The sequence below is a fragment of the Haemaphysalis longicornis genome, unplaced genomic scaffold (genome assembly GCF_048455015.1).
Source record: "Haemaphysalis longicornis isolate Haplotype H1 unplaced genomic scaffold, Haemaphysalis longicornis Haplotype H1 scaffold_1, whole genome shotgun sequence".
Classification (NCBI taxonomy): Eukaryota; Metazoa; Arthropoda; class Arachnida; order Ixodida; family Ixodidae; genus Haemaphysalis; species Haemaphysalis longicornis.
Genome location: NW_027526203.1, coordinates 145,900,377 through 145,922,827, shown reverse-complemented (window position 1 = coordinate 145,922,827; position 22,451 = coordinate 145,900,377). Strand labels below are relative to the sequence as shown.

Genomic DNA, 22,451 nt, shown 5'->3' with positions numbered 1-22,451 from the left:
TGCGCTTGTCTCGTCTCCATTCCGTCCTGGTTGTGGCGCTGCCCCTTACCTACAAAAACTTTTATGTTGAGCAGAGACATCCTCTTTGCATATTTTCCTAAAGTTTATGACCACATGAACCTACAAACAAAAAATGAGCTTCATAGCACACTTATTTATAGATTTACAAAGTTGGAAATAAAACTAGGACTTCCGTCTTTTTCAGCCTTCGCCTTAGCTTCTTCTCTGTAGCGTGCGGCTCTGCTAAAACGCAACAACAGTGATGTGCATCGCAATAGGCATTATTAAAGAATAATTCTCCAGAAAACTAGCAGTTTGGGTCTTGTTCTTTATGTGCTAGAGGAACTTTTATGTGATGGCGTCAATTGACACTGCCAGGGCCGAAAGGGTTAAAGCCCAACTTGGCCAATCCCTCACTTGGGTATGTGCACAGCAGCAGTTACGGGTTGTGGCTGACAGCCCGGACTGTCAACGAAAGCTCTTTAAACAGCCTCGTGTTCGCCGCAAGGTTTGGTAGAGGCACAAATAATTTTCAGAGTAAGCGCCGTGTCTGTTGCACAGCAATGTTTCGCGTCTAGATTTTTATGAGCAGCACGGTAGTATTATTTAACTCTCAAGTTAGGCAGCTGTGGAAAGGCATTGCACCTGCACTGTCAGAAAACCTCTTGTGGGAAGCGTGATGAAACGTGATGGTGTTCTTTGCAGGTACCTGAACTGCCTGAAACTTTGGTTCAGCCACAAAGTAAGTGGATTGGGTGATTCCATGAGTGGAGGACATCACCGCACGTTGTAATGTAAATATGTTGCATTGCAGCTGACCAAGGAGGACTTCGACAACGAGGCCAGGAAGCTTCTGAACAAAGATGGAGGTAGCGTTCCTTCACTCGGGTGCTTCGGGTGCTAGTTGCTGCTGTGGGCATCGTAGTGGTGCAAAGGGCACACTGTGGGCTCTCGAACTGTAGTGGTCAGCCACTGTGTTGTTACGGCCTGCTATTGTGCCGTACACTACATGCACTTTAAGCAAGTAACAGTCACACGAGGCACTTCGCTCTTTGGCTAGCCAAATGCTGGAACAATCTGCTCCACCTCTGGAAATAGGGGTGTCTCGTTCAGTGGCAATCGGTGTGCAGTATGCATGTTCGCACTGCCGGCCATGAGCTTTGTGATGTTTCTCACCAGTTCCTAGCCCCCCACCCCCACCCCCAATCTCTCTCTCTCTCTCTCTCTCTCTCTCTCTCTCTCTCTCTCTCTCTCTCTCTCTCTCTCTCTCTCTCTCTCTCTCTCTCTCTCTCTCTCTCTCTCTCTCTCTCTCTCTCTCTCTCTCTCTCTCTCTCTCTCTCTCTCTCTCTCTCTCTCATCTGTTCCTTTTCCCTGCCTCCCCGATCTGTTCTCTTGTGCATTTTCTGCCTTCCTAAGTCTGTCTCCGTAATTTTGCCATCCTGTTCTGGCTCCTCCACCAAAACCACTCCTAGGATGTGTTTGGAAAGGTTGAGGCGCTAAAGTGAACAAACGTTCACAAGGTGCCTGCCCTGGCGCTTCTTGTGAACATGTACCTTGACGCCTCAACCTTTACAAAATGCATTCAACACCCTCCCCCAATATTTCAAGTCCTGTGCATAGGCACTGTGCTGAGCACATACAGTTTGCGCCTGCAATTTCCCCCATTGTTGGTATCGGTTGACAGGCTGACTGGTAACACTAGTTCATGCTGGCGTTCTAAATAACTTCCTTGCCCTTTGAGGCTTATTTGCATGTGCAGTACAACCCCTTGTACAATTGAGGGTCGGAGGTTAGATTCCCAGTCATGTGTTGACCTTGTGTCCGAGGTGGCTTTAATTAATTGCCCTAGTTCTCCTCTTGGCTTCACAGGACATGCCTTTCATTGGAAACTTACCTTGAACAAGCTTCCAGTGACCTCAGGAAAAGTTTGTTCAAGCGAAATCATAACAAAGGGGAGCTGAAAGCAGCTACCGTATTTACTCGCATAATGATCGCACTCGCGTAATGATCGCACCCCTGAAGTTCGTCGTCAAATAATGACTTTTTTTTATTTCCCCCGCAATGATCGCACCCTGGACTTGCCGCAGCCATATGTCGTATGTGTGCCAAGTCTAGACGACGATGGTCGTGCTTACGTTAGTTTCCTCCTCTTTCAAAGGGGACATGGCTACGTTATTGCCGCGGACTTGATGATATTAGCGATATCGCCAAGCGTGAGTTCATTATTGGTGCGGAAGAAACTCTCACTAAATGCGCATAATGTACTTACAAAACATATAGAAAAACGCGCTCGGCTTGCTGTGTTGGAAGCCGTGTCTTAATGTCCCACACTGTGACAGCAGCAGCCAGCAGCCTTTTATTGGTCGACCTGTTCTCACCTCACAGGAAACTCGCTCCGGCGCGTTCCGTAATGAAAACACTGCATTTTGCATCACTCGGGCTCATTCAGGGGTCAGTGGAGTTTTAGATGCGACGCTCAGAGCATCTCTTGTCGGCGGTCCTGTCCTTCCTGCATGCGTCTGTTGTTGTCCGCGGCGTGCGTCCGTTGTCCGCAGCCACTCTCCCGCTCTCCTCTCCGATAGCGAACACACTCTCGCGAGGAGCATTGGATTGGATTGGATTCGATTGGCTTGGATTGGATTGGATTGGATTAAAGTGGATTGTGTTGCGTCATAGCCGCGGCAGACGCACTGGCGCCGGCGCGTGCCCAGGTGAGAGCGTGTGCGGCCCAGCGCGCTCTCACTCCGCCGGTGGGCGGCGCTGCGCGCGGTGCTGCGCATGTGCAGTACTCTCTCTCTCCGCGGTTTCCTCTCCTTCGGGCGCGCTGCGCATATGTAGTGCCTAGAATATAACCGGTGTGCCACTCTCCGGCGGCCTTTCGGTCGACGGTTGCTCTCCGCTTGCGCTTGAACCCCCTCAGCGGCGCATCACACCATGGTTCCCGCGAGGGGAGGTGGGCGTAATTTTTTATTGTGTTTTTATTTGTCATGTTTATCATGTTCATGAGAGTTATCGTAAACATTGTGACCTGCAAATTGCGTTTTCTGCGCTGAACTTTTTCTCGAAAAATTTACCTCGCGTAATGGTCGCACCCCTAACTTTGCATCATATTTTTGGGGAAAAAAGTGCGATCATTACGCGAGTAAATACGGTAGTTGTTCTTCTGCATTTCAACTTCCCTAACAATTTTCAGTGGCTTGGATAAGCCTTTCTTCTGTGCTGGGGCCTAGGGGTGTAGGGGTGATAGTCGTTACCACAGTGTCAGAACAAAATGTTTTTTGATCTGGTTTCTGTTTCGTTTCTATAAACAAATTTTCCGTTCCAGTTCAACTCGGAACGAAAAAAATAATGGTTCATACGGTTCATATTTGGGCAAGAAAAATTCGGATTTATGAAATTACGTTAAAGAATCATGAGAATTAGGAAGTTATGCTAAAAAGATATAGTGATGCGTATAATTTGTTGTAAAAATGTCCATTAATTAGCTCAACTGTACACAAAAAAAAAATCTGAGAACACCTAATGAAGCACTCAATGTCATATACCTTTTGATGGCGAAGCTGCAAGTGATGCTCCAAGTTTCCACCCTGGTCCCCAGAAACTACATGCTGGCAGTCCTCAACCTGACACCCAGGTTTGATTGATACTCTGTCGCAGATAAAAAATCTTTGAGCACTATTTGTTTTTAGGCACCACATTGGGGTGAAGTATGCAATTGTTTGATGTGAACACTTGAGATTTGACATTTGGTATATTTGTACCCCCCTACTTAGTACGAGCGCAAAAAGGGAGCGAGGAAGTTTGTGAACAAGTGCATCGAATGTGGTGCAGTGGAAAATCAGTAACCACAAAGAGCTGGTACAGAACTGCATTGTAGCGGAACGTGTGGGAAAAATAGGGCGGTGGTCTTTCTTCTATTCTGTCCTAGAACAACTAAGCCTAGCTGACATGGCACCACTGTACGTAAACAAAGATTCCAAAGACACTTGTGAGGCAACCACACCAAGAGTCGGTACTGTGTGACGTCAATAAACCAGAGGACCCGTTGGGACTGTTATACCGAACCCCTCGTGAAAGGTTCAGTGAGACTTCACTGCATGGAGGAAGCGTATGGGGGCAGTGTGCTGCTCATAGCCGTAAGCTGAACGGTCTTCATGTCTGTTGCCCTCCCTTGTTCCAGTGCGGGCCCACAATGAGTTCCTACTGGCGTTCTTCAACAAGTGCCAGGACCCCAACCCAGGTGAGACTAGGGCTATGCCCTGTTGGCGGCAATAGTGGTAACCCGTCATTAACCAACAGCTGAAGAGAAAGAGGCGCCGACTGGGAGCTCTGGCACACTGCAGTCCCCTAGTCGATGGCCAGTAGCTCATGGGCCCTAGCGCCGTGTTGGGCTGCTTCGATCACACATTCTTGCTCTGGTGGGGCAGGGCTGAGCAGCGTGGCCCTAATGCAGTGAGAGGCAGGGACGGAGTGGTTTGGGGGATTTGGCGAGGCAAGTGCCAACTGTATGGCTGTTGGAAACACTGGCAGCATTTTGTTTCTCAAGCAAGCTGCACAGGGGCCTTGCGGCGGGTCAAAAGTGTTCACACTTGCCTGGTTGGTGCATGATTATAGGAAGGAGAACAGTGTGGCGTACGGTACACATGAAAGGAGAAACATGCACTGGCGCTGTGTGTCTCTCCTTTCCCACAAGGTTCTGCTATGCTTGTAGCCGAGCCTGTCATATGCCCCGAGACAAGGGCAACATTTGTTGATGTGCGTTTTTTTGTTTTTTTCCCCCCTGTTTGGGCTCGGGTTCATGGACTAGTTTCTCTGCCGCACTGAGTGGTGATTTTCGCAACTGCTAGGCGTGCATACATGTCTTGTGGATGTCTTGGAACCAGACCAGTGGATGTGCCCTTTGAATAATGAACCAAAATTTGGTGCTCGTTGCAAAGCCAAAGCCAAACAGAAGAAGTTCTGCCAGTCAGACGGGCAAGGCAATCAAGAACATGCACACCTGCCTCGGTCCCTCGTTGAGATCTCCGGAGAGCGTGGGCCTCTTCCGTTTGGGGGTTGTTCCAGAGATCCCTGTCGGACCAGTCGCGTGGTACGGGGGAGTCCCTTCTACAGCGCGACCCTGTGGTGGCACGGGGTGTGTAGGTGGCATCCGTGCGACGTTGGTTGCATGCCACACACAGGTTGTTTGCATCAAACGTGGCCGTCTGTGGCTGCCGATACAAAGCCTGCACAGGTGCTGCTCCCAGTTGAGGGAGGTCATGGAAGAGCAAGTGTTGAAGATAGAGTTGTGCAAACGGTAATTCTTGCTTTTGAAGTGAATACAAAGCGAATAATGATTTTGTTTGAATAGTTGTGAATCGAAGTGAATACAGTTGCACCTCGTTAATTCGAGGTCGCATAAATCGAACTAGCGGATAATTCGAACTGGTCCATTGGTCCCAGCAAAGTGACGTGTATTTGAATGGGGGAAAACTCTCACTAATTCAAACCTAAAACGTGCCACGGTTAATTCGAACAATATTGCCCGTCCGCACAGACTACTTTTCGTGAAATTCGAAGCTGAAGGCAAAAGTTCAGTGTGTCACTAGCCTCCGCAGCTTCTCAAACCTGTAATCACGTGCTTGCTCAGCGTACACCGAAGCAGCTGGCATAAACTACGCGACCTTCACACTCTGGATGATAGTCCGGAAGTGCGCGCTTGCTTCTTCAGGTTCGCATCTCGAACTGACCATTGCGCATGCCGTACTTTCGCTGCAATTATTGAAAGTGCACTCCGAAACGTGCAATACCAGTCAACTCTATCTTGCATGCATTTCTAATGGTGATAGTGCACACAGTACCGCCATACACAGTACGGCGCAAACTCCGGCTAATGTGAAAACAGATTTTCTATCCCCTCAAAGTTTGAATTAATGATGTTCAAATGTAGTTTTGAACCGAGGCTAATATTGAGGGATTTCCTATAAGAAAGCTGAAATTTACAATTGCAGAAGCATGCTTCGGTAACTAGCCTGAGGAAAAGTAAAACGCTCATTTAAAAGATTTTGTGAAATTATTCTGCGGCATAAAACAAGCACTAAGAAGTTATCCTGCTGCTATTAGCTTTATTGATATTAGATTTCACATGGGGGCAGCTTTCGCCTCTACCGGTGACTTCAACCGCAAATACTTTGGTGCATTAGCGTAATTATGGCATAAATATATTTTGCAAGCGATATGATAAGCATGATTTCTTTGGGAACAGGAAATGTAAATGGCAGTTTCATGGACCCATCGTGCCAGCTCTAAAAAAAAAAAAATGAAATGAAAAATCAGTGTATGGGGCAATACAATGCCTAAAAAATTAACCTGATTCATAAGCCCTTCGCTGCATGCCTTCATGGCATGGTGGTATCATCCTCGCTTTGCATTTGCTCATGGGTTCCTTTCCAAGTTCTAACAGCTAATGAATTTTGCATTTAGAAAGCACTAGCGCCACGTATGTCTTTGCACGCACACTTGAGAATCTTAAATATGGGTTCTGAGAAGGGCATGTTATGCCTATTATAAACTTATAAGAAAAGTTGATACCTTAATCGGGGTGAGTGCATAATAACAAACGCGTGCAACGTTCACACTAAAACAGCTTTGCCAATGCCACAGTGTCAATGCCTTTTTTAGAGTAAGCACCCATCCCGCGACTCGCAGAACTGTCCCGCATTGGGGGCTTTCGTCCTGGATCCCGCAATCGGCACAAAAATATTCAAAAATGTCTGGCATAATACTAAGCTCATTCTTGGGGTCAGCCAGAAGAATCCCATGCTTTGCGGGTGAATGGGTAGGTGGGACGTCATTCCTGGAGGAGCTTGCATAGCCAGAACTTGGGAGCGACGCAACCAGTTGGTGCAGATACGTACGCAAGTCTAGGAGAAAGCTCATGTGGTCACCCGAGTTACACCTGTAACCCCACCGCTCACGGGGATACTCAAAATGTTGGCGGACCGCTTGGTACCGAGCGGGACCACTTTTGGCGTTGATTGTATTACGAGTTGGAGATTTTTTCTTGCGTGAACGCGTGTGGTGGTGTTGCAGGTGTAGCTTGAAACAATCCATTCCCATTTCAACCTGGGCCGTTTGAACCCACTCCCAAAACAGCCTTCCCGTTTGACCCGTCCTGTGGGCGCCCGTTCCCGAAATGACTTTCCCGTTTGGGCGCTTCCAGTTTGAACCCGTTCCCAGAACGCTGTTCCCATTTCAAAATCGGAACAATTTCGGTGTAAAAAACTTGTGAACGGAACATCCTACATTGATGTGGGTTCTAATCCCATCAGTTGCACGGTTGTTCCTTATATAATCAAGAAGCGGGCACTCAGGTGGAAATGCAACTACTGCAAGGACCCACCCAATGGAAGTGCGTACATTGCATGTGATGCATGTCTGTGCTGACAATCCAAAGAAAAGTTCTCAAGCCGGCAGCTGGTTATGCAAAAAATGTTTGAAGCATTAGATGGGTGACTACCTAAATGTTGCCCACTGCATTTGCTTTTCCACATACTGCGTGCCCACCTATGTATTACCCGTGAAAAGTACATGCCGTAGAATAAAGCTTTGGGGTGTTCCTAACGTGTGGATGAAAAATGTGTGCGAATTATTTCCTCGAAGAGAAAATTTTAGCTTTACACTTTAATGGCAATCATTTTATAGACATTTGCATATAAAGTGACCATTATTCCCACATTAAAATGGATTGTAAGCACCACCAGCTTGGACCATAGTCAGCAACATTCAGTAATTAAATATCACGAGATTTTTTTCCCCTCATAGAAATAAAAAAGTAGGCTTTTACTACCTGTAATAAATTATTAATTGTATTTGTTAAAAGACTCAGCTTTGTTCTCAGCATAATACGAATGCTACAAACTGGCACTGCGCCGGTGGCAAAAATTTCAATTTTGTTAGTTCCTGTCTTTTCCTTTTCTTTTGTGTGTTGCATATAACAAGAAGTGCTGGTGCATTCGTATATAAAACAATTCAATACTTTAAAACTCCCATGCAACCATCAGGACTTGAACCCACACTGCTGCCAGAGCAGCACTCTCCAGACTTCTCAGCCAATGTGGAGGCAGATGGTAGGGTGCAGTTTCAGCAGTTATTCACCGACGCTGTACCCGGTCAGACGTAACGCAGCCACCTACTTGTTTTTTAATTGACGCCTCGTATGGTAAAATGGGCCATCGCAATAAGGTTGTGTAGAGTAATAAACTTTTTAATACTGTAGAATATGTCGAATGTGACTTCAATTTAATTTTCAGGTTACGTCGGACGTAAGTCAAAACATTCAGTTAAAGTAAAGTCGGACATAACTTTAGTTTCAAAAATTGCACGAGTCAGTCCAAGTCACCTCGGTCGATTGGGCTACGTTATTCTGGGAAGAGGCTAAATGGGAAATACAAAATGGGAAGTCCGTTTTGTTCTGGGTTGAAACGGGAGGGAACAAACGAGAAGGTTGAAATGAGAATAGGTTCAAATGGGAACAGGCAAAGTGGGAAAGTGTGAAACGGGAAGGTCGTTTTGCACCGGGTTGAAACAGGAGGGAACTAGTAGCGGGGAGGTTGAAATGGGAATGGGTTCGAACGGGAACCTCTCAGTGTTGCAGACATACCCCCCCCTCCCACCTTCTTCCTCATAGCTGGCAGGCGCTTGCAGCTGCCTGGGTGTTGTGTCGGCGTGGTGCAACAGTTCATTTCTAGTGGGTGACAATGGTTGAAAGCTGCCTGGGAAGACGTGGGCTATGTGGATTTGAGGGTCACCTTGTATCACGAAACATTGCAAGAGTAAATTTCTCAGCAAAAGTTAACACAGAAATTCTTCTAGTCAGTTTTCAATTTTTAATCGTGCTGTGGTAATCCCCCCCCCCCCTTTCCTGGCTAGTGTGTCCCGTATTTCGCTAGTAGGAAGGTGGTGACTGTAGCCTGTTGGTCAAAAAAGCTTTATCTGGGTGTCTAGGAGCATGAAGCTAGACGATTTCATTGTTTTTCTCATGTCCCATATAGGAAAAAAAAGGAATATTACAGGTTTTAAAAGATCAATTTGCGCATCATTTATGAGGAAACCGGAAAGGAGGGGGAGTGCTCGAGGGCTATGACAGTACGCAGCTGGGCTTTCTTATCTTGAGGTGTTAACCGGGGCAGCTTGAGCGCAACCATGTTATCAGGAGGCCAAGAGAAAGCAGGAGGGTGGAGTTTGTCCCCTGCCATAGAGAGCAGAGGTGCTCCCCACCAGCACCTTCCTCTCACGGTACCGGAGTGGTGCGGGAAAGCCCACTGCCAGTTGCACATAGCGCTGGTGCATGCACATAGCGCTGGTGCACGCTGGTGCAGTATTTCTAATAGTGTGACTCGATTGGAAGCCAAACGGAATATTGCATTATTCGCTTCAATATTAGGAAGTCTCGAATATTTGCACACCCTTACTTGAAATGGGGGGCTCACGTCGGCTAATAAGTGGACAAAGTGCTGATCCCTTGAAAGGGCCGCTGATGATTACACCTTGAAGCAACCATGGTGTGCGTAAGGGGGAAAACGGGGCCTTGCTGAGGTACAGCACTGGCATTGAGGAAGGGCACAAATTGGCAAGGGTGCTTGGCATTTACCGGCGGCGTTGGCTAAAGTGCACAGCTAACAAATGGGAAGGCAACCTTAGGACTCTGAAAGAGAAGAAAAACGCGGCCGTATCTCTGCTGTTCTATGATTAGCAAAGTCATCAAGGCCACTGCATGCATCGCCTGGCGAACACGTTGAGCAAAAAGAGAAAAATGGATGCCTGGCTTCTCAAATTGGCAGTTTAAGTTTGCGGTGCATTGCAGCATGGCGGCTGCAGTTCTTTCCCCTCAGTGGGTGGCACACGTGCGTGGCTGTTGCTAGTAGTGCAGTGTTGTGCTTCCTGCAGTGCTGTGAGATGTGGGAGGGGAATACGACGGGCACACCAAATGGAGGACATCGCAGGTCTCTGCTGACACCCACAAGTGATGTGTTTTAATAATAGAACAAAGCTGCAAGACTGTTCTGCAAAGGTAATGCGATTGAACACTGGCAGGGACGATAACAACTCGACTACGCTTACTGCATCACTTCCTTTGGCACACACAGCTGGGAAAAAAGGCCGTTTTGCTCTATTTGTTTTCATATGGGGAAGGGCATCTACGCGAAAGCTCGTTTCAGAGTGTGCTTGCAACTACACAAACTGGTAGGCAACGAACACATGCATGGTGGCAAGCATGACTAACATGTTGCGAGTTTTTGTTTACAAATGGGGGGAAGGGGGGGAGGGGGGAGGAGGGCAACTCTGCATGTAGCAGGAGGTTTTGAAATATGCCTGTAATGAGCTGAAACATCGAAATTTTTTATAGCGAATGTGTGCATCACGGCTGCGAACCTGCATTGCTTTTGGGTAATTTCATTTAAGATCGAACAAAGTGCGGCTGGTTGAACTTTTCAGTTTGCTCGAATAATGTCCAGATTCATCAATATTTTTCCTGGGAAAAGTAAAATGTCACATTTGGCTCAGAGGCCAATTTTTTTTTAACTTTGAGCCTAAATTGTACAAAAAGTACTCGAGATACAACCTTCAAATATTACTCAAATGTACTCCTTACCTTTCTAAAGAAACACGCCGAATATTATAATTTTATGAAATATGGATAGGATGCAACGGTCTGCACCCGGAAAAAGTTTTGCAAAAATTAAAAGATTGCGTTTTTATATCTGGGGCTGAACCTAAGGGTTTTGTCATTTTTTTCCCCAATCTATACACTTTAAATTGGTCGCAGATTGGTTGTTATGGTGCCAACGTGGACATTAAATATTCAGTTTTTTCTCTTCCATTCTCAGTTATTGTATCTGTGAAGGGATAATTTGCCTTTTATACAAAACATATTTTATACAAATCTGAGAAAAGTCGCTATCGCTACAAATACATCGTGGAGAGGCGGGCAAACAGGGCTCCTCCCTTGCACTGTACAGGCCCCAGGAACAAAATGATGCAGCATGTTTTTGATGATAATGAAAGAACATACAAAGGCCTACATCTGGGAAAAAAATTGAAGGGGTGTTTCTTTATATTAGCGTCTGAACTTTGTGTTTTTCAGTTCTTTCTTCAAACTTGCGCACCCGTTGCATGTTATCCGTATTTTATAAAGTTCTAATATTTGCTGTGTCCGTTAGAAAGGTGAGGAGCACAATTCAGTAATATTTGAAGGCTGTATCTTGAATTATTTTTTGTACAAGCTAGCCTCAAAGTTTGAAAAAAATTGGCCCCTGAGCCAAATGTGACATTTTATTGCAAAAAATGTATATTTTTGCCAGCAACAAAACTTTTCTGGGGCAGTGTACACCAAATGTGAATTGAGCATAAAACTTACGAATTCACCTACATGAATATTTTCGTTGGTAGACGTTGCTAAAGTTGACCGAGGCGCACGGGCAGGTAGCGGCAAAGGTCACCTTGTTGCGTTCCAAATTTTCTTTACAGTTGGACAAAAAATTTTCCAGAGAAAATATTGGTGAATCCGAACATTAGAGTAATCGGGAAATTATATAAATAAGGTTCAAACAAATTGAAGAGGTCGCCCAGCCACCTTAATCTGAAATAACCCTTCTCACGGTGGGTGCTTTGAACGATCCGGGAACAGAGATGTCACGAATCCACACCGTTGGCGTCATCGACGAGGGCATTGATGAGGTAACAGGTGTAAAAGGTGTAAAATGGTAAATGTGCTTTCGGCTATTTCTGGCTATGCACAGGGGATAACACGTGCTTGTTTATAGGAGTCTCGTGACTACAGCTAACAGTGTAAAAGCAGCCAAGGAAAGATTGAACAACATACCATTCCCAATTCTAGGTTACTGTAGTGAAAACAGCGTCGAAGGTTATAGGGGGATGAAAGAAAATGGGCAGGCCAAGGGGCTGAAGGGACTGTTGGCATGGATAAAAAGCAATAAAAATAAATAAAAAATATCTTGAACTTGATAGTTAGGTTATCTCAAAAGTGAGAAGCAATTGGCCATGTATTTCATGTATTTTCATTCACTTGTATCAAAACATTTTTCTGCTGGACCCTTCGTAGCTGAAAGTATCGCTGAAGGATGTTTGCAAAATTGCTTCACTTATGAAGGTGCAATTTTTTGCGAGGGGCGAATTGCCTTATGTAGAAGCGTGGCCTCCGCGATCGGCTACTGGCGGCGCACCGTTGCTCCGGCCGTCCCAATCGCCCGGAGAGAGCGTAAGTTGAAAAGGGGGCGTGGCCGCGTTTTTCGCCGCACCGCGGCGCGCGTAGCCTAAGGTCGCTTTCTCTGGCGTGGGCGGGCGCAGAGGACGAAAACTCGGCCTTCGCAGCCTGTGTGCAACGTTTAATAATAAAAAAGTTACTGCACACCAATGCAGGAGAAAGGTAGAAGTAGTTGCTGGTGCCATTAGGGTAGTTACTGGTGCCTTTGAATTTTCGACGTAGACTATGCCCGGGGTGATGAATAGGTGAATTCATTGCACAGCAGTATTCTTTTAGATGCGACTGCATCTCATTCACTCGCCTTGTCTCTCCATACGGCGTTGTTGTTGTCCGTCCACACCCCTCCCCCATTCTCCTCGCCACGCGAGCTGCGATCTCCGCCGCTCACCCCTCTCCTCTCCTCTCCTCCTCTCCGATAGCGAACACTCTCTCGCGAGGTTCATTGGATTGGATTCGATTGGATTGGCTTGGCTTGGATTGGGTTTGGATTGGATTAAAGTGGATTGTGTTGCGTCATAGCCGCGCCATGTTGCGTCATAGCCGCGGCAGGGGGTTCACGGCACGTTTCACGCGATGGGAGAATCAACCTAACGGAAACAACAATGGAACCCCCTATGCGTCGCATCTACACAGGGGTTCCCGCCAGGGGAGGTGGGAGTAATTTTTTGTAGTCACACATGGTTCCAAAACACAACACGTTTTCTGGTTTTATTTCTGAAAATCTCGTACATGTTGTTTGGAAGGCACGGAACGCATATTTCGTGCGTTCCGAGCAAGAACCAAATTATGGGAATTCAACCGACCGAAATCCAACCATTAGCAAACACGAAAATACCCCCTGTGTCGTTTCCTTTTTTCTCCTTTAAACGTGCGGTCTTTGACAGATAAAGTAGATGACATTGCAACACTACTTGAAACGTTTGGCGTAACTTTTACCGCGATACTATTAACAGAGACGTCGTATACTTCAGCATCTGAAGTGTATACTGAACAAATGGCTATTGGTATTTCTTCCGCAATGGGCAGGGTAAACGTGCTGGTGCCATTTATTGGCATGCATGCTTGCATATACAAACGTACAGAGAGACTTCCAGTCTACCATACATGTACGTGGTCTAAGTAATGTAATAAAAATCTTTACCCGAGTTACGATTGGTATAGTTCTCCACTTGATGTGTTTATTCACTAATATCCCAAACAACTTAATTACAGCCGATGTTGAGCATACAGAGATTAGTGATCAGCTTAACTGCTCACCGAAAAAAATAATGCCCTTAATATGTCATGCCAACAAATTATGTGCAGAATATATTACCCCAGCAAATCTAGAAATTCAGAAACATCCTTTCGAAAAAATACATATGTAGAGTCGATAGCGATATGAAAGGCATCGCGGAATACCATGACTTTTTCACTCACGGCAAATAATTTGGTAGCGAGATTGCAGTAGGTACTTGAAACCCCTAAGCATATTAAATAAAACGCAAAAAAATGATTGATTCGTACCCGTGGAAGCCTAACAGATTATTTGACTATCGTAGTCGCCTGCCTATAAACAATACACGAGAGCTTATTGGTATTACGCTGTTTTCGTGCACGTACACTCGCACACACGCACACATACACGCGAGCACACGCATACGCACACGCGCACACGCACACACACACACACAACGGATACCCAGAGCGTTCGAAACAACTTAAAAGGCAAAAAAAGCATATTTTCGCAAAGCGATATCGCGCGAAAATGCTGTAACAGTGAAAAAAGAATTCAGCACACTGGCATTCACTCTTCCCGAGATGACAGAACCCTGGGCTATGGCATTCGCCTTTCAAGCAAACGACCACTAAAGCTGCGTGCAAAGGCAATCGTGGGTGTTTTAGGATCGAGTCAAAATACATGGACCATATATTGAGAGTTTTCTATCCCGAAGACGCGACAACGAAGGCTGATTTACAACTCAAAGCGCAGGCAGCGTCGGCCAGACGTGCCTCGCTTCAACCTTAGGCTAACGGCGCCGCCTCGCGGCGTGTGTCGGAGTTAGCAAAATTACACCGCTCCCCTTGCTTCCGCGCCGAATGGGACGGCCGGAGCAACGGCGCGCCGCCGGCAGCAAATCGCGGAGGCCACGGTAGATGTTACATTAACCCTTGGAGGGTTGAATTTTTTTGAAAAAAACTTTTCCAGATGGTCAAATTACTTTACGGTGATAAATTACGGTGATAAACAAGCTGAGGGCACCGCCAATATAGATAGAAATCAAGTTCAGCCGCCCCTGCAAGGGAGTGCTGATAAAAATAAAAATAAAGTTTCGTGTGCCTCCATTGCGATCACGTGGCGAAACTGAAACCACGAAAGGGTGTTGACACAGACCTCGTGACATGCTGCAGCTAGAAAGTATTGTTTATCTCTGCAAGAAGGTAGCACAATCTTATTTCAAACGCTTCTTGTATATCCTAGGAGGTGGCAGCACCTCCCAGTGAGCATGCATCGTCATTATGATGTGAAGTTTCAAACGGAAGGTCGAAACCATACCCACACGGCACTTTGTGGGACGGACAAAAAACCCGCCGCCGTACATATACAGCAAAAACCCTCAGAGTTAAAGGTGCCATGAAGACAAAATGCAAATTTGTTTTATTCGAAAGATTAGGTGTTCTGTAGTGCCCCCAGCGCTTGTTTGGCAGCAAGCGATGCTTTATTCACTGAGAAATTCCACAATTTAGGCCAAAATTTCAATTCTCCTGCAAAATCGTGTGTTTTGTGATGTCAGCGATGACATATCCAGTGCAGGTATGGGAAATGAATGTTAAGTGTGCTGACCAGGATGGCAGTGGACGACAAAACGTCTTTTGTTGCTTCGTTTACCATCTGTTCTCTAGATGGCGCCATAATACCACTCAGGCCTGCTGTCTGCACTCACTTTGTTTTTGAACGGATTTGCACCTGGCTTATTTTTGTTGTGGTCGATAATAATCGCTTCGTAATACATTGGGTGTGCTTGACAAACAGGGTCACGTAAGACAAGGTCGCTTATGCCAACTGGCTAGTGTCGTGTGAGACAACCCCAAAGCGCCAGACTGCTGTGCTGCTATAACAAGCATAGTGAGCGCAGTACGTACGTGCTGGTGCTTCTATGTTTATGTGTGTGTTCGTAACTTCCACTGTTTACCCCACCATTCTTACTGCTGGGTCATTCCATGCCAAACGTCCCAGCCGTAAAATCGACCATCATGGATTTGCTCAGTAAAAATTGTGCGTCACCTCGCATGGCCCACAATGCTCCCTGAAAGTATTTTTGTCCAAAAAAATTTTGTTCCTTTTCTAGCGGCCCTTTTACCTCCAGGGTTTAGAGCAAACTTACGTCTGTGAAAAAATTCATGAAAAAGTACCTTCTCTTACAATGGTCACCATTTTTTGTGAACATCATGTTGATGCCCTGGGCTGCTCTATGGCGCAGTTTTAAAAATATTTTTCCTTTTTTTGCTGTGATTACGCCATTCAGAAAATACACGATGTCGAGCATTTTCAAACATTTTTAGCAAATACGAGCACATTCTCTCAGCCAACGAAGCATTTGTACCTGTATCTCAGCATTGTGGAAAATTGATAAAAATTGTATTTACACTGAAAAAAGGTGAAATGTGCGAGAAAACGTTTGTCAAACTTGGAAAAATCTCCTTTCTGGCCCATGTTCACCTTGAAATTGCGCATTGTTGTGCTCGTAGTAAAAATATCAAATACAAGACATTCACTAGTACAAATGATCGCAGTTTATTTCAGAAAGTTTAATCAGAACAGTTTTTGTTTTAGCAGAGAAAAAAAATTATCAATATGTACAGTGACACTACTTCACACCGTTGTTCCGCAGAGCGTCTTCTCTGCACGGCATGCACCTGCCTGCATGAAACACGCGCGAGCCAGCGGGTTCGCGCAACAAGAATACCTTTCGCCGCAATGGTATTTGTACTGTCAGTACAGGAAAGAGGAATAATTCGTGTGTTAGTGGGAAAAGTACAACGTGGAGCTAGCGGTGGTGCGCCCATTCCATGAGTACGGGTAACTAAACGGCAGGCTGGACATGGACGTGCATTTAAAGAAGCAGGGTATTTTATACGTGGTATCTTTTAAGTATGCCGAAAATTACGAAATAAACAGCGGCGGAGTCATCGAGTTAAACGGATTTATTTGTATGCGTTAGCGGGAATTGCATAACCTGTTGCTTTAAATGCACATCTGATGTCCAGCCGTCACTGTACAAATTGAAAAATTTTTTTCTCTGCTAAAACAAAAACTGTTTTGATTAAACTTTCTGAAATAAACTGTGATCATTTGTACTAGTGAATGGCTTGTATTTGATATTTTTACTACGAGCACAACAATGTGCAATTTCAAGGTGAATATGGGCCAGAAAGGAGATTTTTCCAAGTTTGACAAACGTTTTCTCGCACATTTCACCTTTTTTCAGTGTAAATACAATTTTTACCAATTGTCCACAATGCTGAGCTACAGGTACAAATGCTTCATTGGCTGAGAGAATGTGCTCGTATTTTCTAAAAATGTTTGAAGATTCTCGACCACGTGTAGTTTCTGAATGGCGTAATCACAGCAAAAAAAGGGAAAAATATTTTAAAAATGCGCCATAGAACAGCCCAGGGCGTCAGCATGATATTCACAAAAAAATGGTGGCCATTGTAAGAGAAAGTACTTTTTCATGATTTTTTTCACAGACGCAAGTTTGCTCTAAACCCTGGAGGTAAAAGGGCCGCTAGAAAAGGAACAAAAATGTTTTGGACAAAAATACTTTCAGGGAGCATTGTGGGCCATGCGAGGATGACCCACAATTTTTACTGAGCAATTCCGTGATGATCGATTTTACGGTTGGGACGTTTGGCATGGAATCACCCTGCTATAAAAAGAATATGCATTAAATTTAACCGCAATTAGCTCGCTCTACCAGCTTATAAGCCCTGCCTACCTTGCGTTTGCTTTTTCAATTCAATTCAATTCAATTCAATTCAACCTTTATTTACAACAAGAAGTTGAGGGTACCCCAGGCGAAAAGTGACTGTGAAGACCACTTGAAAGGTGCCTGAGGGCGCACTCGCAGCTCAGACAGTAGCAGTGTTCTGTTTCCCTTTTTTTTTCTCCATTATACAGAGTTCTTTGACTTAAAGAGTAGGTGAGGAACAATATACACTGTCATGCGCAGATGAACAATGAAGCATAGTAATTGCAGTAACACAGGAGCAAAAACAAGTCCTAAAAATTGAAATATTTCTATACAGTGACTCCAGAGACACGAAAAGGCAAAAAGCAAAAAAAAAGAGAAACAAACGACAGTTTTCATCAACATATATATAAAAGAACGGTGTGTGTTAACAACTTTTTAAAAACAATTCCGTCATTTCTTTTCAGGTGTAGCCACTTAAATTTGTGTTTACAATATCCCATTTGTTTAGCAGGGAAGGGACAGTACATCTTAAAGACTGCAGAAGATAGTCAGTTCGTCGAAGCGGAACTACCCACCTGTCACAACCTCGAGTGCGCGAATCACTCTTTTGCATTTTTAAATCGCCCATGCGTTCCAAAAAAAGCTTGGTATCTTTCATTTGAAAAGAAAAAGGAATACAATAAACGAAATTCATAAATGTTCTTGACAGACATGATTTTATAAGGAGAGAAGTTGAGTGCAAGTAGGGTACATTGGCGATGTAGCGCAGGGACCTTTTTTGTAAAAGAAAGAGTCTTTCAATATTTCCAATGGTAGTGGTGCCCCATATGAGAGTAAAGTAATGTAAATGGGCAGCGATCAGGGCATGGTAAATCTGAATTTTAGCTTTTACCAGAAAATAATTTCTACATCGCACTAGTGCACCAGCCGCTGACGACGGTGATCTAGTCAAGGCTTCTATGTGACCCGTCCATGTCAAATCAGAGGAAAATGTTACTACCAGGATTTTGTGCTTATTCACTATCTCTATAGGTACGCTGCCTAAAGTTATCATTTGATGCATCGTTGTATCCTTGTTTTTAGCTCCAAATAAGATGGCTTCTGTTTTGCTGGCGTTAATTTTTAAGCTGTTAGAATATGACCAGTTGTAAATGATCGACGGGGCCTCCTGAGCCTTTTCCGCAATTTCGTCAGCCTCAGCCACTCGCACAGCTGCCCATAATACGTCATAGGTTCTAGTGTGGGAAATGAGCTAGTGGGTCACATGGCCGTTCGCTTTTTTTCCTAATTGTTTGGTTTATTTTACTGAAGTTGTGTTAAAAGTGGTGTCAGTGTTATTTCAACAAGGCAGTCTTTCGAATGAACCAAACTTGCATTTAGTCTTCATGGCCTCTTTAAAGGATCACTAAAAGAAGCAACTTTTTGCTTCCCCTAATGTCAGGTTCTTGGTGTGTGAGCTAGTTGGTTGGACAGCCAAGCACTGTGATCAGTCTGACCACCTATGCCTCGGTTATCATCTGGTGTTTGCTTGCTCATTATTTTGCCATACCACTACCTTGCTATCGAACCTCTTTTTTTTTTTTCCCCCGAAGAGTGACTAAGCAGGCGCTCCCAAGTAGCCTTTGCAGCACTCTTTGTGATCCGAAGCATGTGTGCGCTTTGGCTTCAGAAGAGCTCTATGAGGGCAACTCGAGCTTTTTCTTCATCTCCATCCATCTGCTCCTGCAGCCATCAGGTGCAGTTTATTCTGCGAATGGTTTGTTCGTGCGCGAAAAATCACTTGTATGTTTGAATCATGGTTTTAAGCAAGGCATTGAACACTTCCACACGCCGCCTGTGCACCTCCGAGGTGCCTTGCAATTCCATTGTGGTTCATGTATTCCTTAGCTTAGAGCAGCAGGTGGGGATAGCTGAATGCAGGGGCAGTTGCATTTACAGATGCATGACTCGAATGGTAGACCGTGACTTATACTGCCCTGCCTGGATGTCCCTTCCCTAGCATTGCTGCTTGTGTTGCTGTCGCTGGGGTCTCTCTGAGCTGGCCGTGCTGAGTGTAGTTGTGTCTGCCTGGTAGAGTTACCCTCCAGTCAGTGGCCTTGATTGGGGGGGGGGGGGGGGGGCATTGGCTATCCCAGTGGGGCCTTCCACTCCCTCCTCCTCTCCCTCCCCCTTTCAGAGGCTGTATCAGGATGGTATTTTTGCAAGCAGCTGGGTAAGCTTTTCTTGGGAGGGTCTCTCAAGGGGATCCTGATTCAGCTCATGAGACGTAGGGGAAGCCAAGCAGGTTGCTTTCTCAAGCTTGAGTGGCTAATCTGTGAGCCTGAGCAATCTGAACAGAACTCCAAGACCTTCTACTGTGGGCAGAGTAAAAAAAAATTTTGAACGTGAAACCTTGTGCGGGGCAAAGCATGCAGTGCATAAGTGCATTCTTGGGGCCTTGGCGTTTTCACCAACGGAGATGAAACCGTTGGGGGGTACAGGTATACAGCTGTGCTGCAAAAGTCTCTTGTCTTTGGAGCATAAAGCTCTCTAGTGCAAGGCGTAAATGAGTGTCCCGGTGTTTTTTTAATGCGCATTACGTTCTAGCGCGAGGTGTAAACGAGTTTTCTGGTGTTTTAGTACCGTGACTACATGAGACGAACGATGATTATGGCGACGTCCATCGTTCGTCTCATGTAGTCGCAATACTAAACCACCAGACGTCCATCGTTCATCTCCGTTGGTGAAAACAGGAGACGCCAACAGCCCCAGCCCCTAAGGGGCTTTGCCCCTAAAACAGACAGGCTGTATGTCCGTTCTGTCTCGTTCAACACTGTGCGCTGCTGCTTACTGCTCACGCATCGAGGGTGTCGATGGCAACAGTTGCTATGGTTTACAGCTGGTCCAATTTTACAGCCCATTAAACTTTGGTGTTTAAAATGACATCCGAAATGCTTCCTTGCCACTGGTGCCACCTAGATTTAATGAGCTGTAAAATTAATTCCAAGTGGTGCATCAAAAAACCGATTCTTTTATTGTACTCGACAGGTTTCATAACATTAGAAAATATAAAGATTACAGTTTTATGGCTAACTCTGTTTTGTCTATTGTTCCCTCAAAAATGACTAATTGTCTTTAATTATCTTTGGAACTAATTGGCTTACTAAAAGAGGAATAGCATAGTTGAAATGAGTGGGAAAAAAGCAGCAAGATTGGCAAGTTTCACAGAGTTTACTTAAAAATTAAAGGAAGCTGTTTTAAGAGCAGTGTCCCCCCTTAATTAAGGCTAACTCAGTACGAAGTGGACTTTGCCACCAGAGTTCCTTCATATAGGAGTTGCAAAACTAGCCATGGGCCCATGCATCAGAAAGCGGCCTTACGATTGGTCCACTGCTTTGGATTTTCTGTACAGTAGCGGGGTCTGTTGGCGATAAAGGGAACCTATAACATGCTTCACCGTTGCACCACTGTGCGGTGTGGCCTGACACCGACATGCTGCGGTCGCGTGAATCTCTCCGCGCTGTTCAAGGCTCAACCCAGAGCTCTCGGCGCCTTTATTTTGAAAAGAAGTCAACTTTTTGTTTTATTAAACGAATTCAGCCTTTTTTTCTCTTGCCGACATGTGACCCAGCAGGCATAAGAACTCATTTCCTGCTGCGTATCATCTGCTGTCTTCGGTGGCAAGAAAAGTTATTCACTTCAACAGCTTTAGGCACACTTAAAAGGTTTATTTAGAGCCCCTGGATCAGCTACTAGATTAGTTTTGGCATACAATGTGCTGTAGGCCGAGTGGCGACTGCAAATTTAGTACTTCAGGTCGGACTAATGTTCAAATGCCCGCACAAGTGCCAATTGGTTGGGGCAGTTGCGCAGACACAAAATGGTCGCACCATAAAATACACCAGAGTCAAGAAAACAATGAAAAACTTGCAGTAGTACAAAAATAAAGAAATATGAACACCTAAAATAAAGCTTATCATGAAATTCTCAGTTTGCATAATAATTGCATGTTTTTTTTTTGAACCCCATTCCCCCGAGACCCCCCCCCAACTGATCCACAGTTGAGGGGTGTAGGGGGTGTCCAGGCGAGGGACGTTTTTTGTGGCGGAGTTTCATAACTGCTTACAAAGAGCTCTGTTTGCTGCAAGTTGTTTTTGTTCTACCTGGAAAGCAAGCGTTTTGAAACATTTTTATGGTTTTCACGCCTCTGACCGTCCTGCAGTGCTGGTCGACAACAACGGGAATGACAATTAGGACGATTCAGGTTGGGCCTCCGGCCAATTCTTTGAAGGCAGTGGCAGTGATTGTTTTTGTTTTTAGTGGATGGTGGTCACAAGAAATGATGGGGATCGATTCCAGCTGTTCAAAAAATTGCTAGAAATGTTGTAGAGGCCGAGACGAAACCAGGTGTACTTGTTTATGCGAACAGCTGAGAACAACTGAACAAGAAGCAGAGTGCTGCCCTTCAGACGTGTTTATTTTGACAAACTGCTGGTATAAATACAGCAGGAGTGTTATAAAATGAAGAACGAAGGCAGGAACAGTGGTGAAGTGCATGTACTCTGGAATGAAGGGGTCAAAAAATCGGGGGATGTTGAGTTAACCCTTTTGTGGTAACGACAAAGCGGTTATGCCCTGCATGGTTTCCCCCGTTCGCATGTAGTGTGACAGCTGGGGTGGGTTTAAACGTTGTTCCGCAGCATCTTTGGGAACATGCAGCCATGTATGTTTTATTTATGTTTCTGTGAACTAGCCTCCGGCTTTGCGTTTTTGTGAACAAGCCTCTGCCTTTGTGAGTCTTCATTGGTGTTCTTCTGCCTTTCCTGTGAAAGTAGTATTGCAGTTGATGTGCGGTTTATGTTCCCATTCTACTCTGACTGGACGTTGGAGTACTGTAGTATGATGATGCGATGGATATCTGTTCAGACTTGAGAGCTTGGAGAAGTCGTTGCTCCTTGCTAGATAGCGATTCACAGAGAAAGTATGTCAAGTGCATTGTGATTTTTTATTCCTATTTTGATTATTTTATGCAATAGATATTTCTACCCTTGCAGAGCTGCCCCCCCTCCCCCCCCCTAAAAAAAATATCCAACAGTGTAGCCATCTCTACGTGAAAGAAAAAAAACAAAAAAAAAACTTGACCATAATAGGGTTGAGAGTTACTACTGGGGTGTAAGATTGACAGCTTGCTGTTGTGCTTACCACCAAGTAGACTTATTTTACTTGGACAACTTTAGCTCTGGCTTGCATCC

The 22,451-nt window shown here is 45.1% G+C and overlaps 1 protein-coding gene across 1 annotated transcript in view; it reads left to right on the top strand.

Moving 5' to 3' along the window:
• The window catches only part of LOC144137620 (transcriptional adapter 1-like), a 48,905-nt gene that overhangs the window by 1,667 nt on the left and 24,787 nt on the right, over nt 1-22,451 (top strand). Inside the window, exons 2-4 of the mRNA XM_077669566.1 lie at nt 706-742; nt 815-869; nt 4,181-4,240. Coding sequence (XP_077525692.1) covers nt 706-742; nt 815-869; nt 4,181-4,240 — 152 coding nt within the window. The remainder of the gene's footprint in view (nt 1-705; nt 743-814; nt 870-4,180; nt 4,241-22,451) is intronic.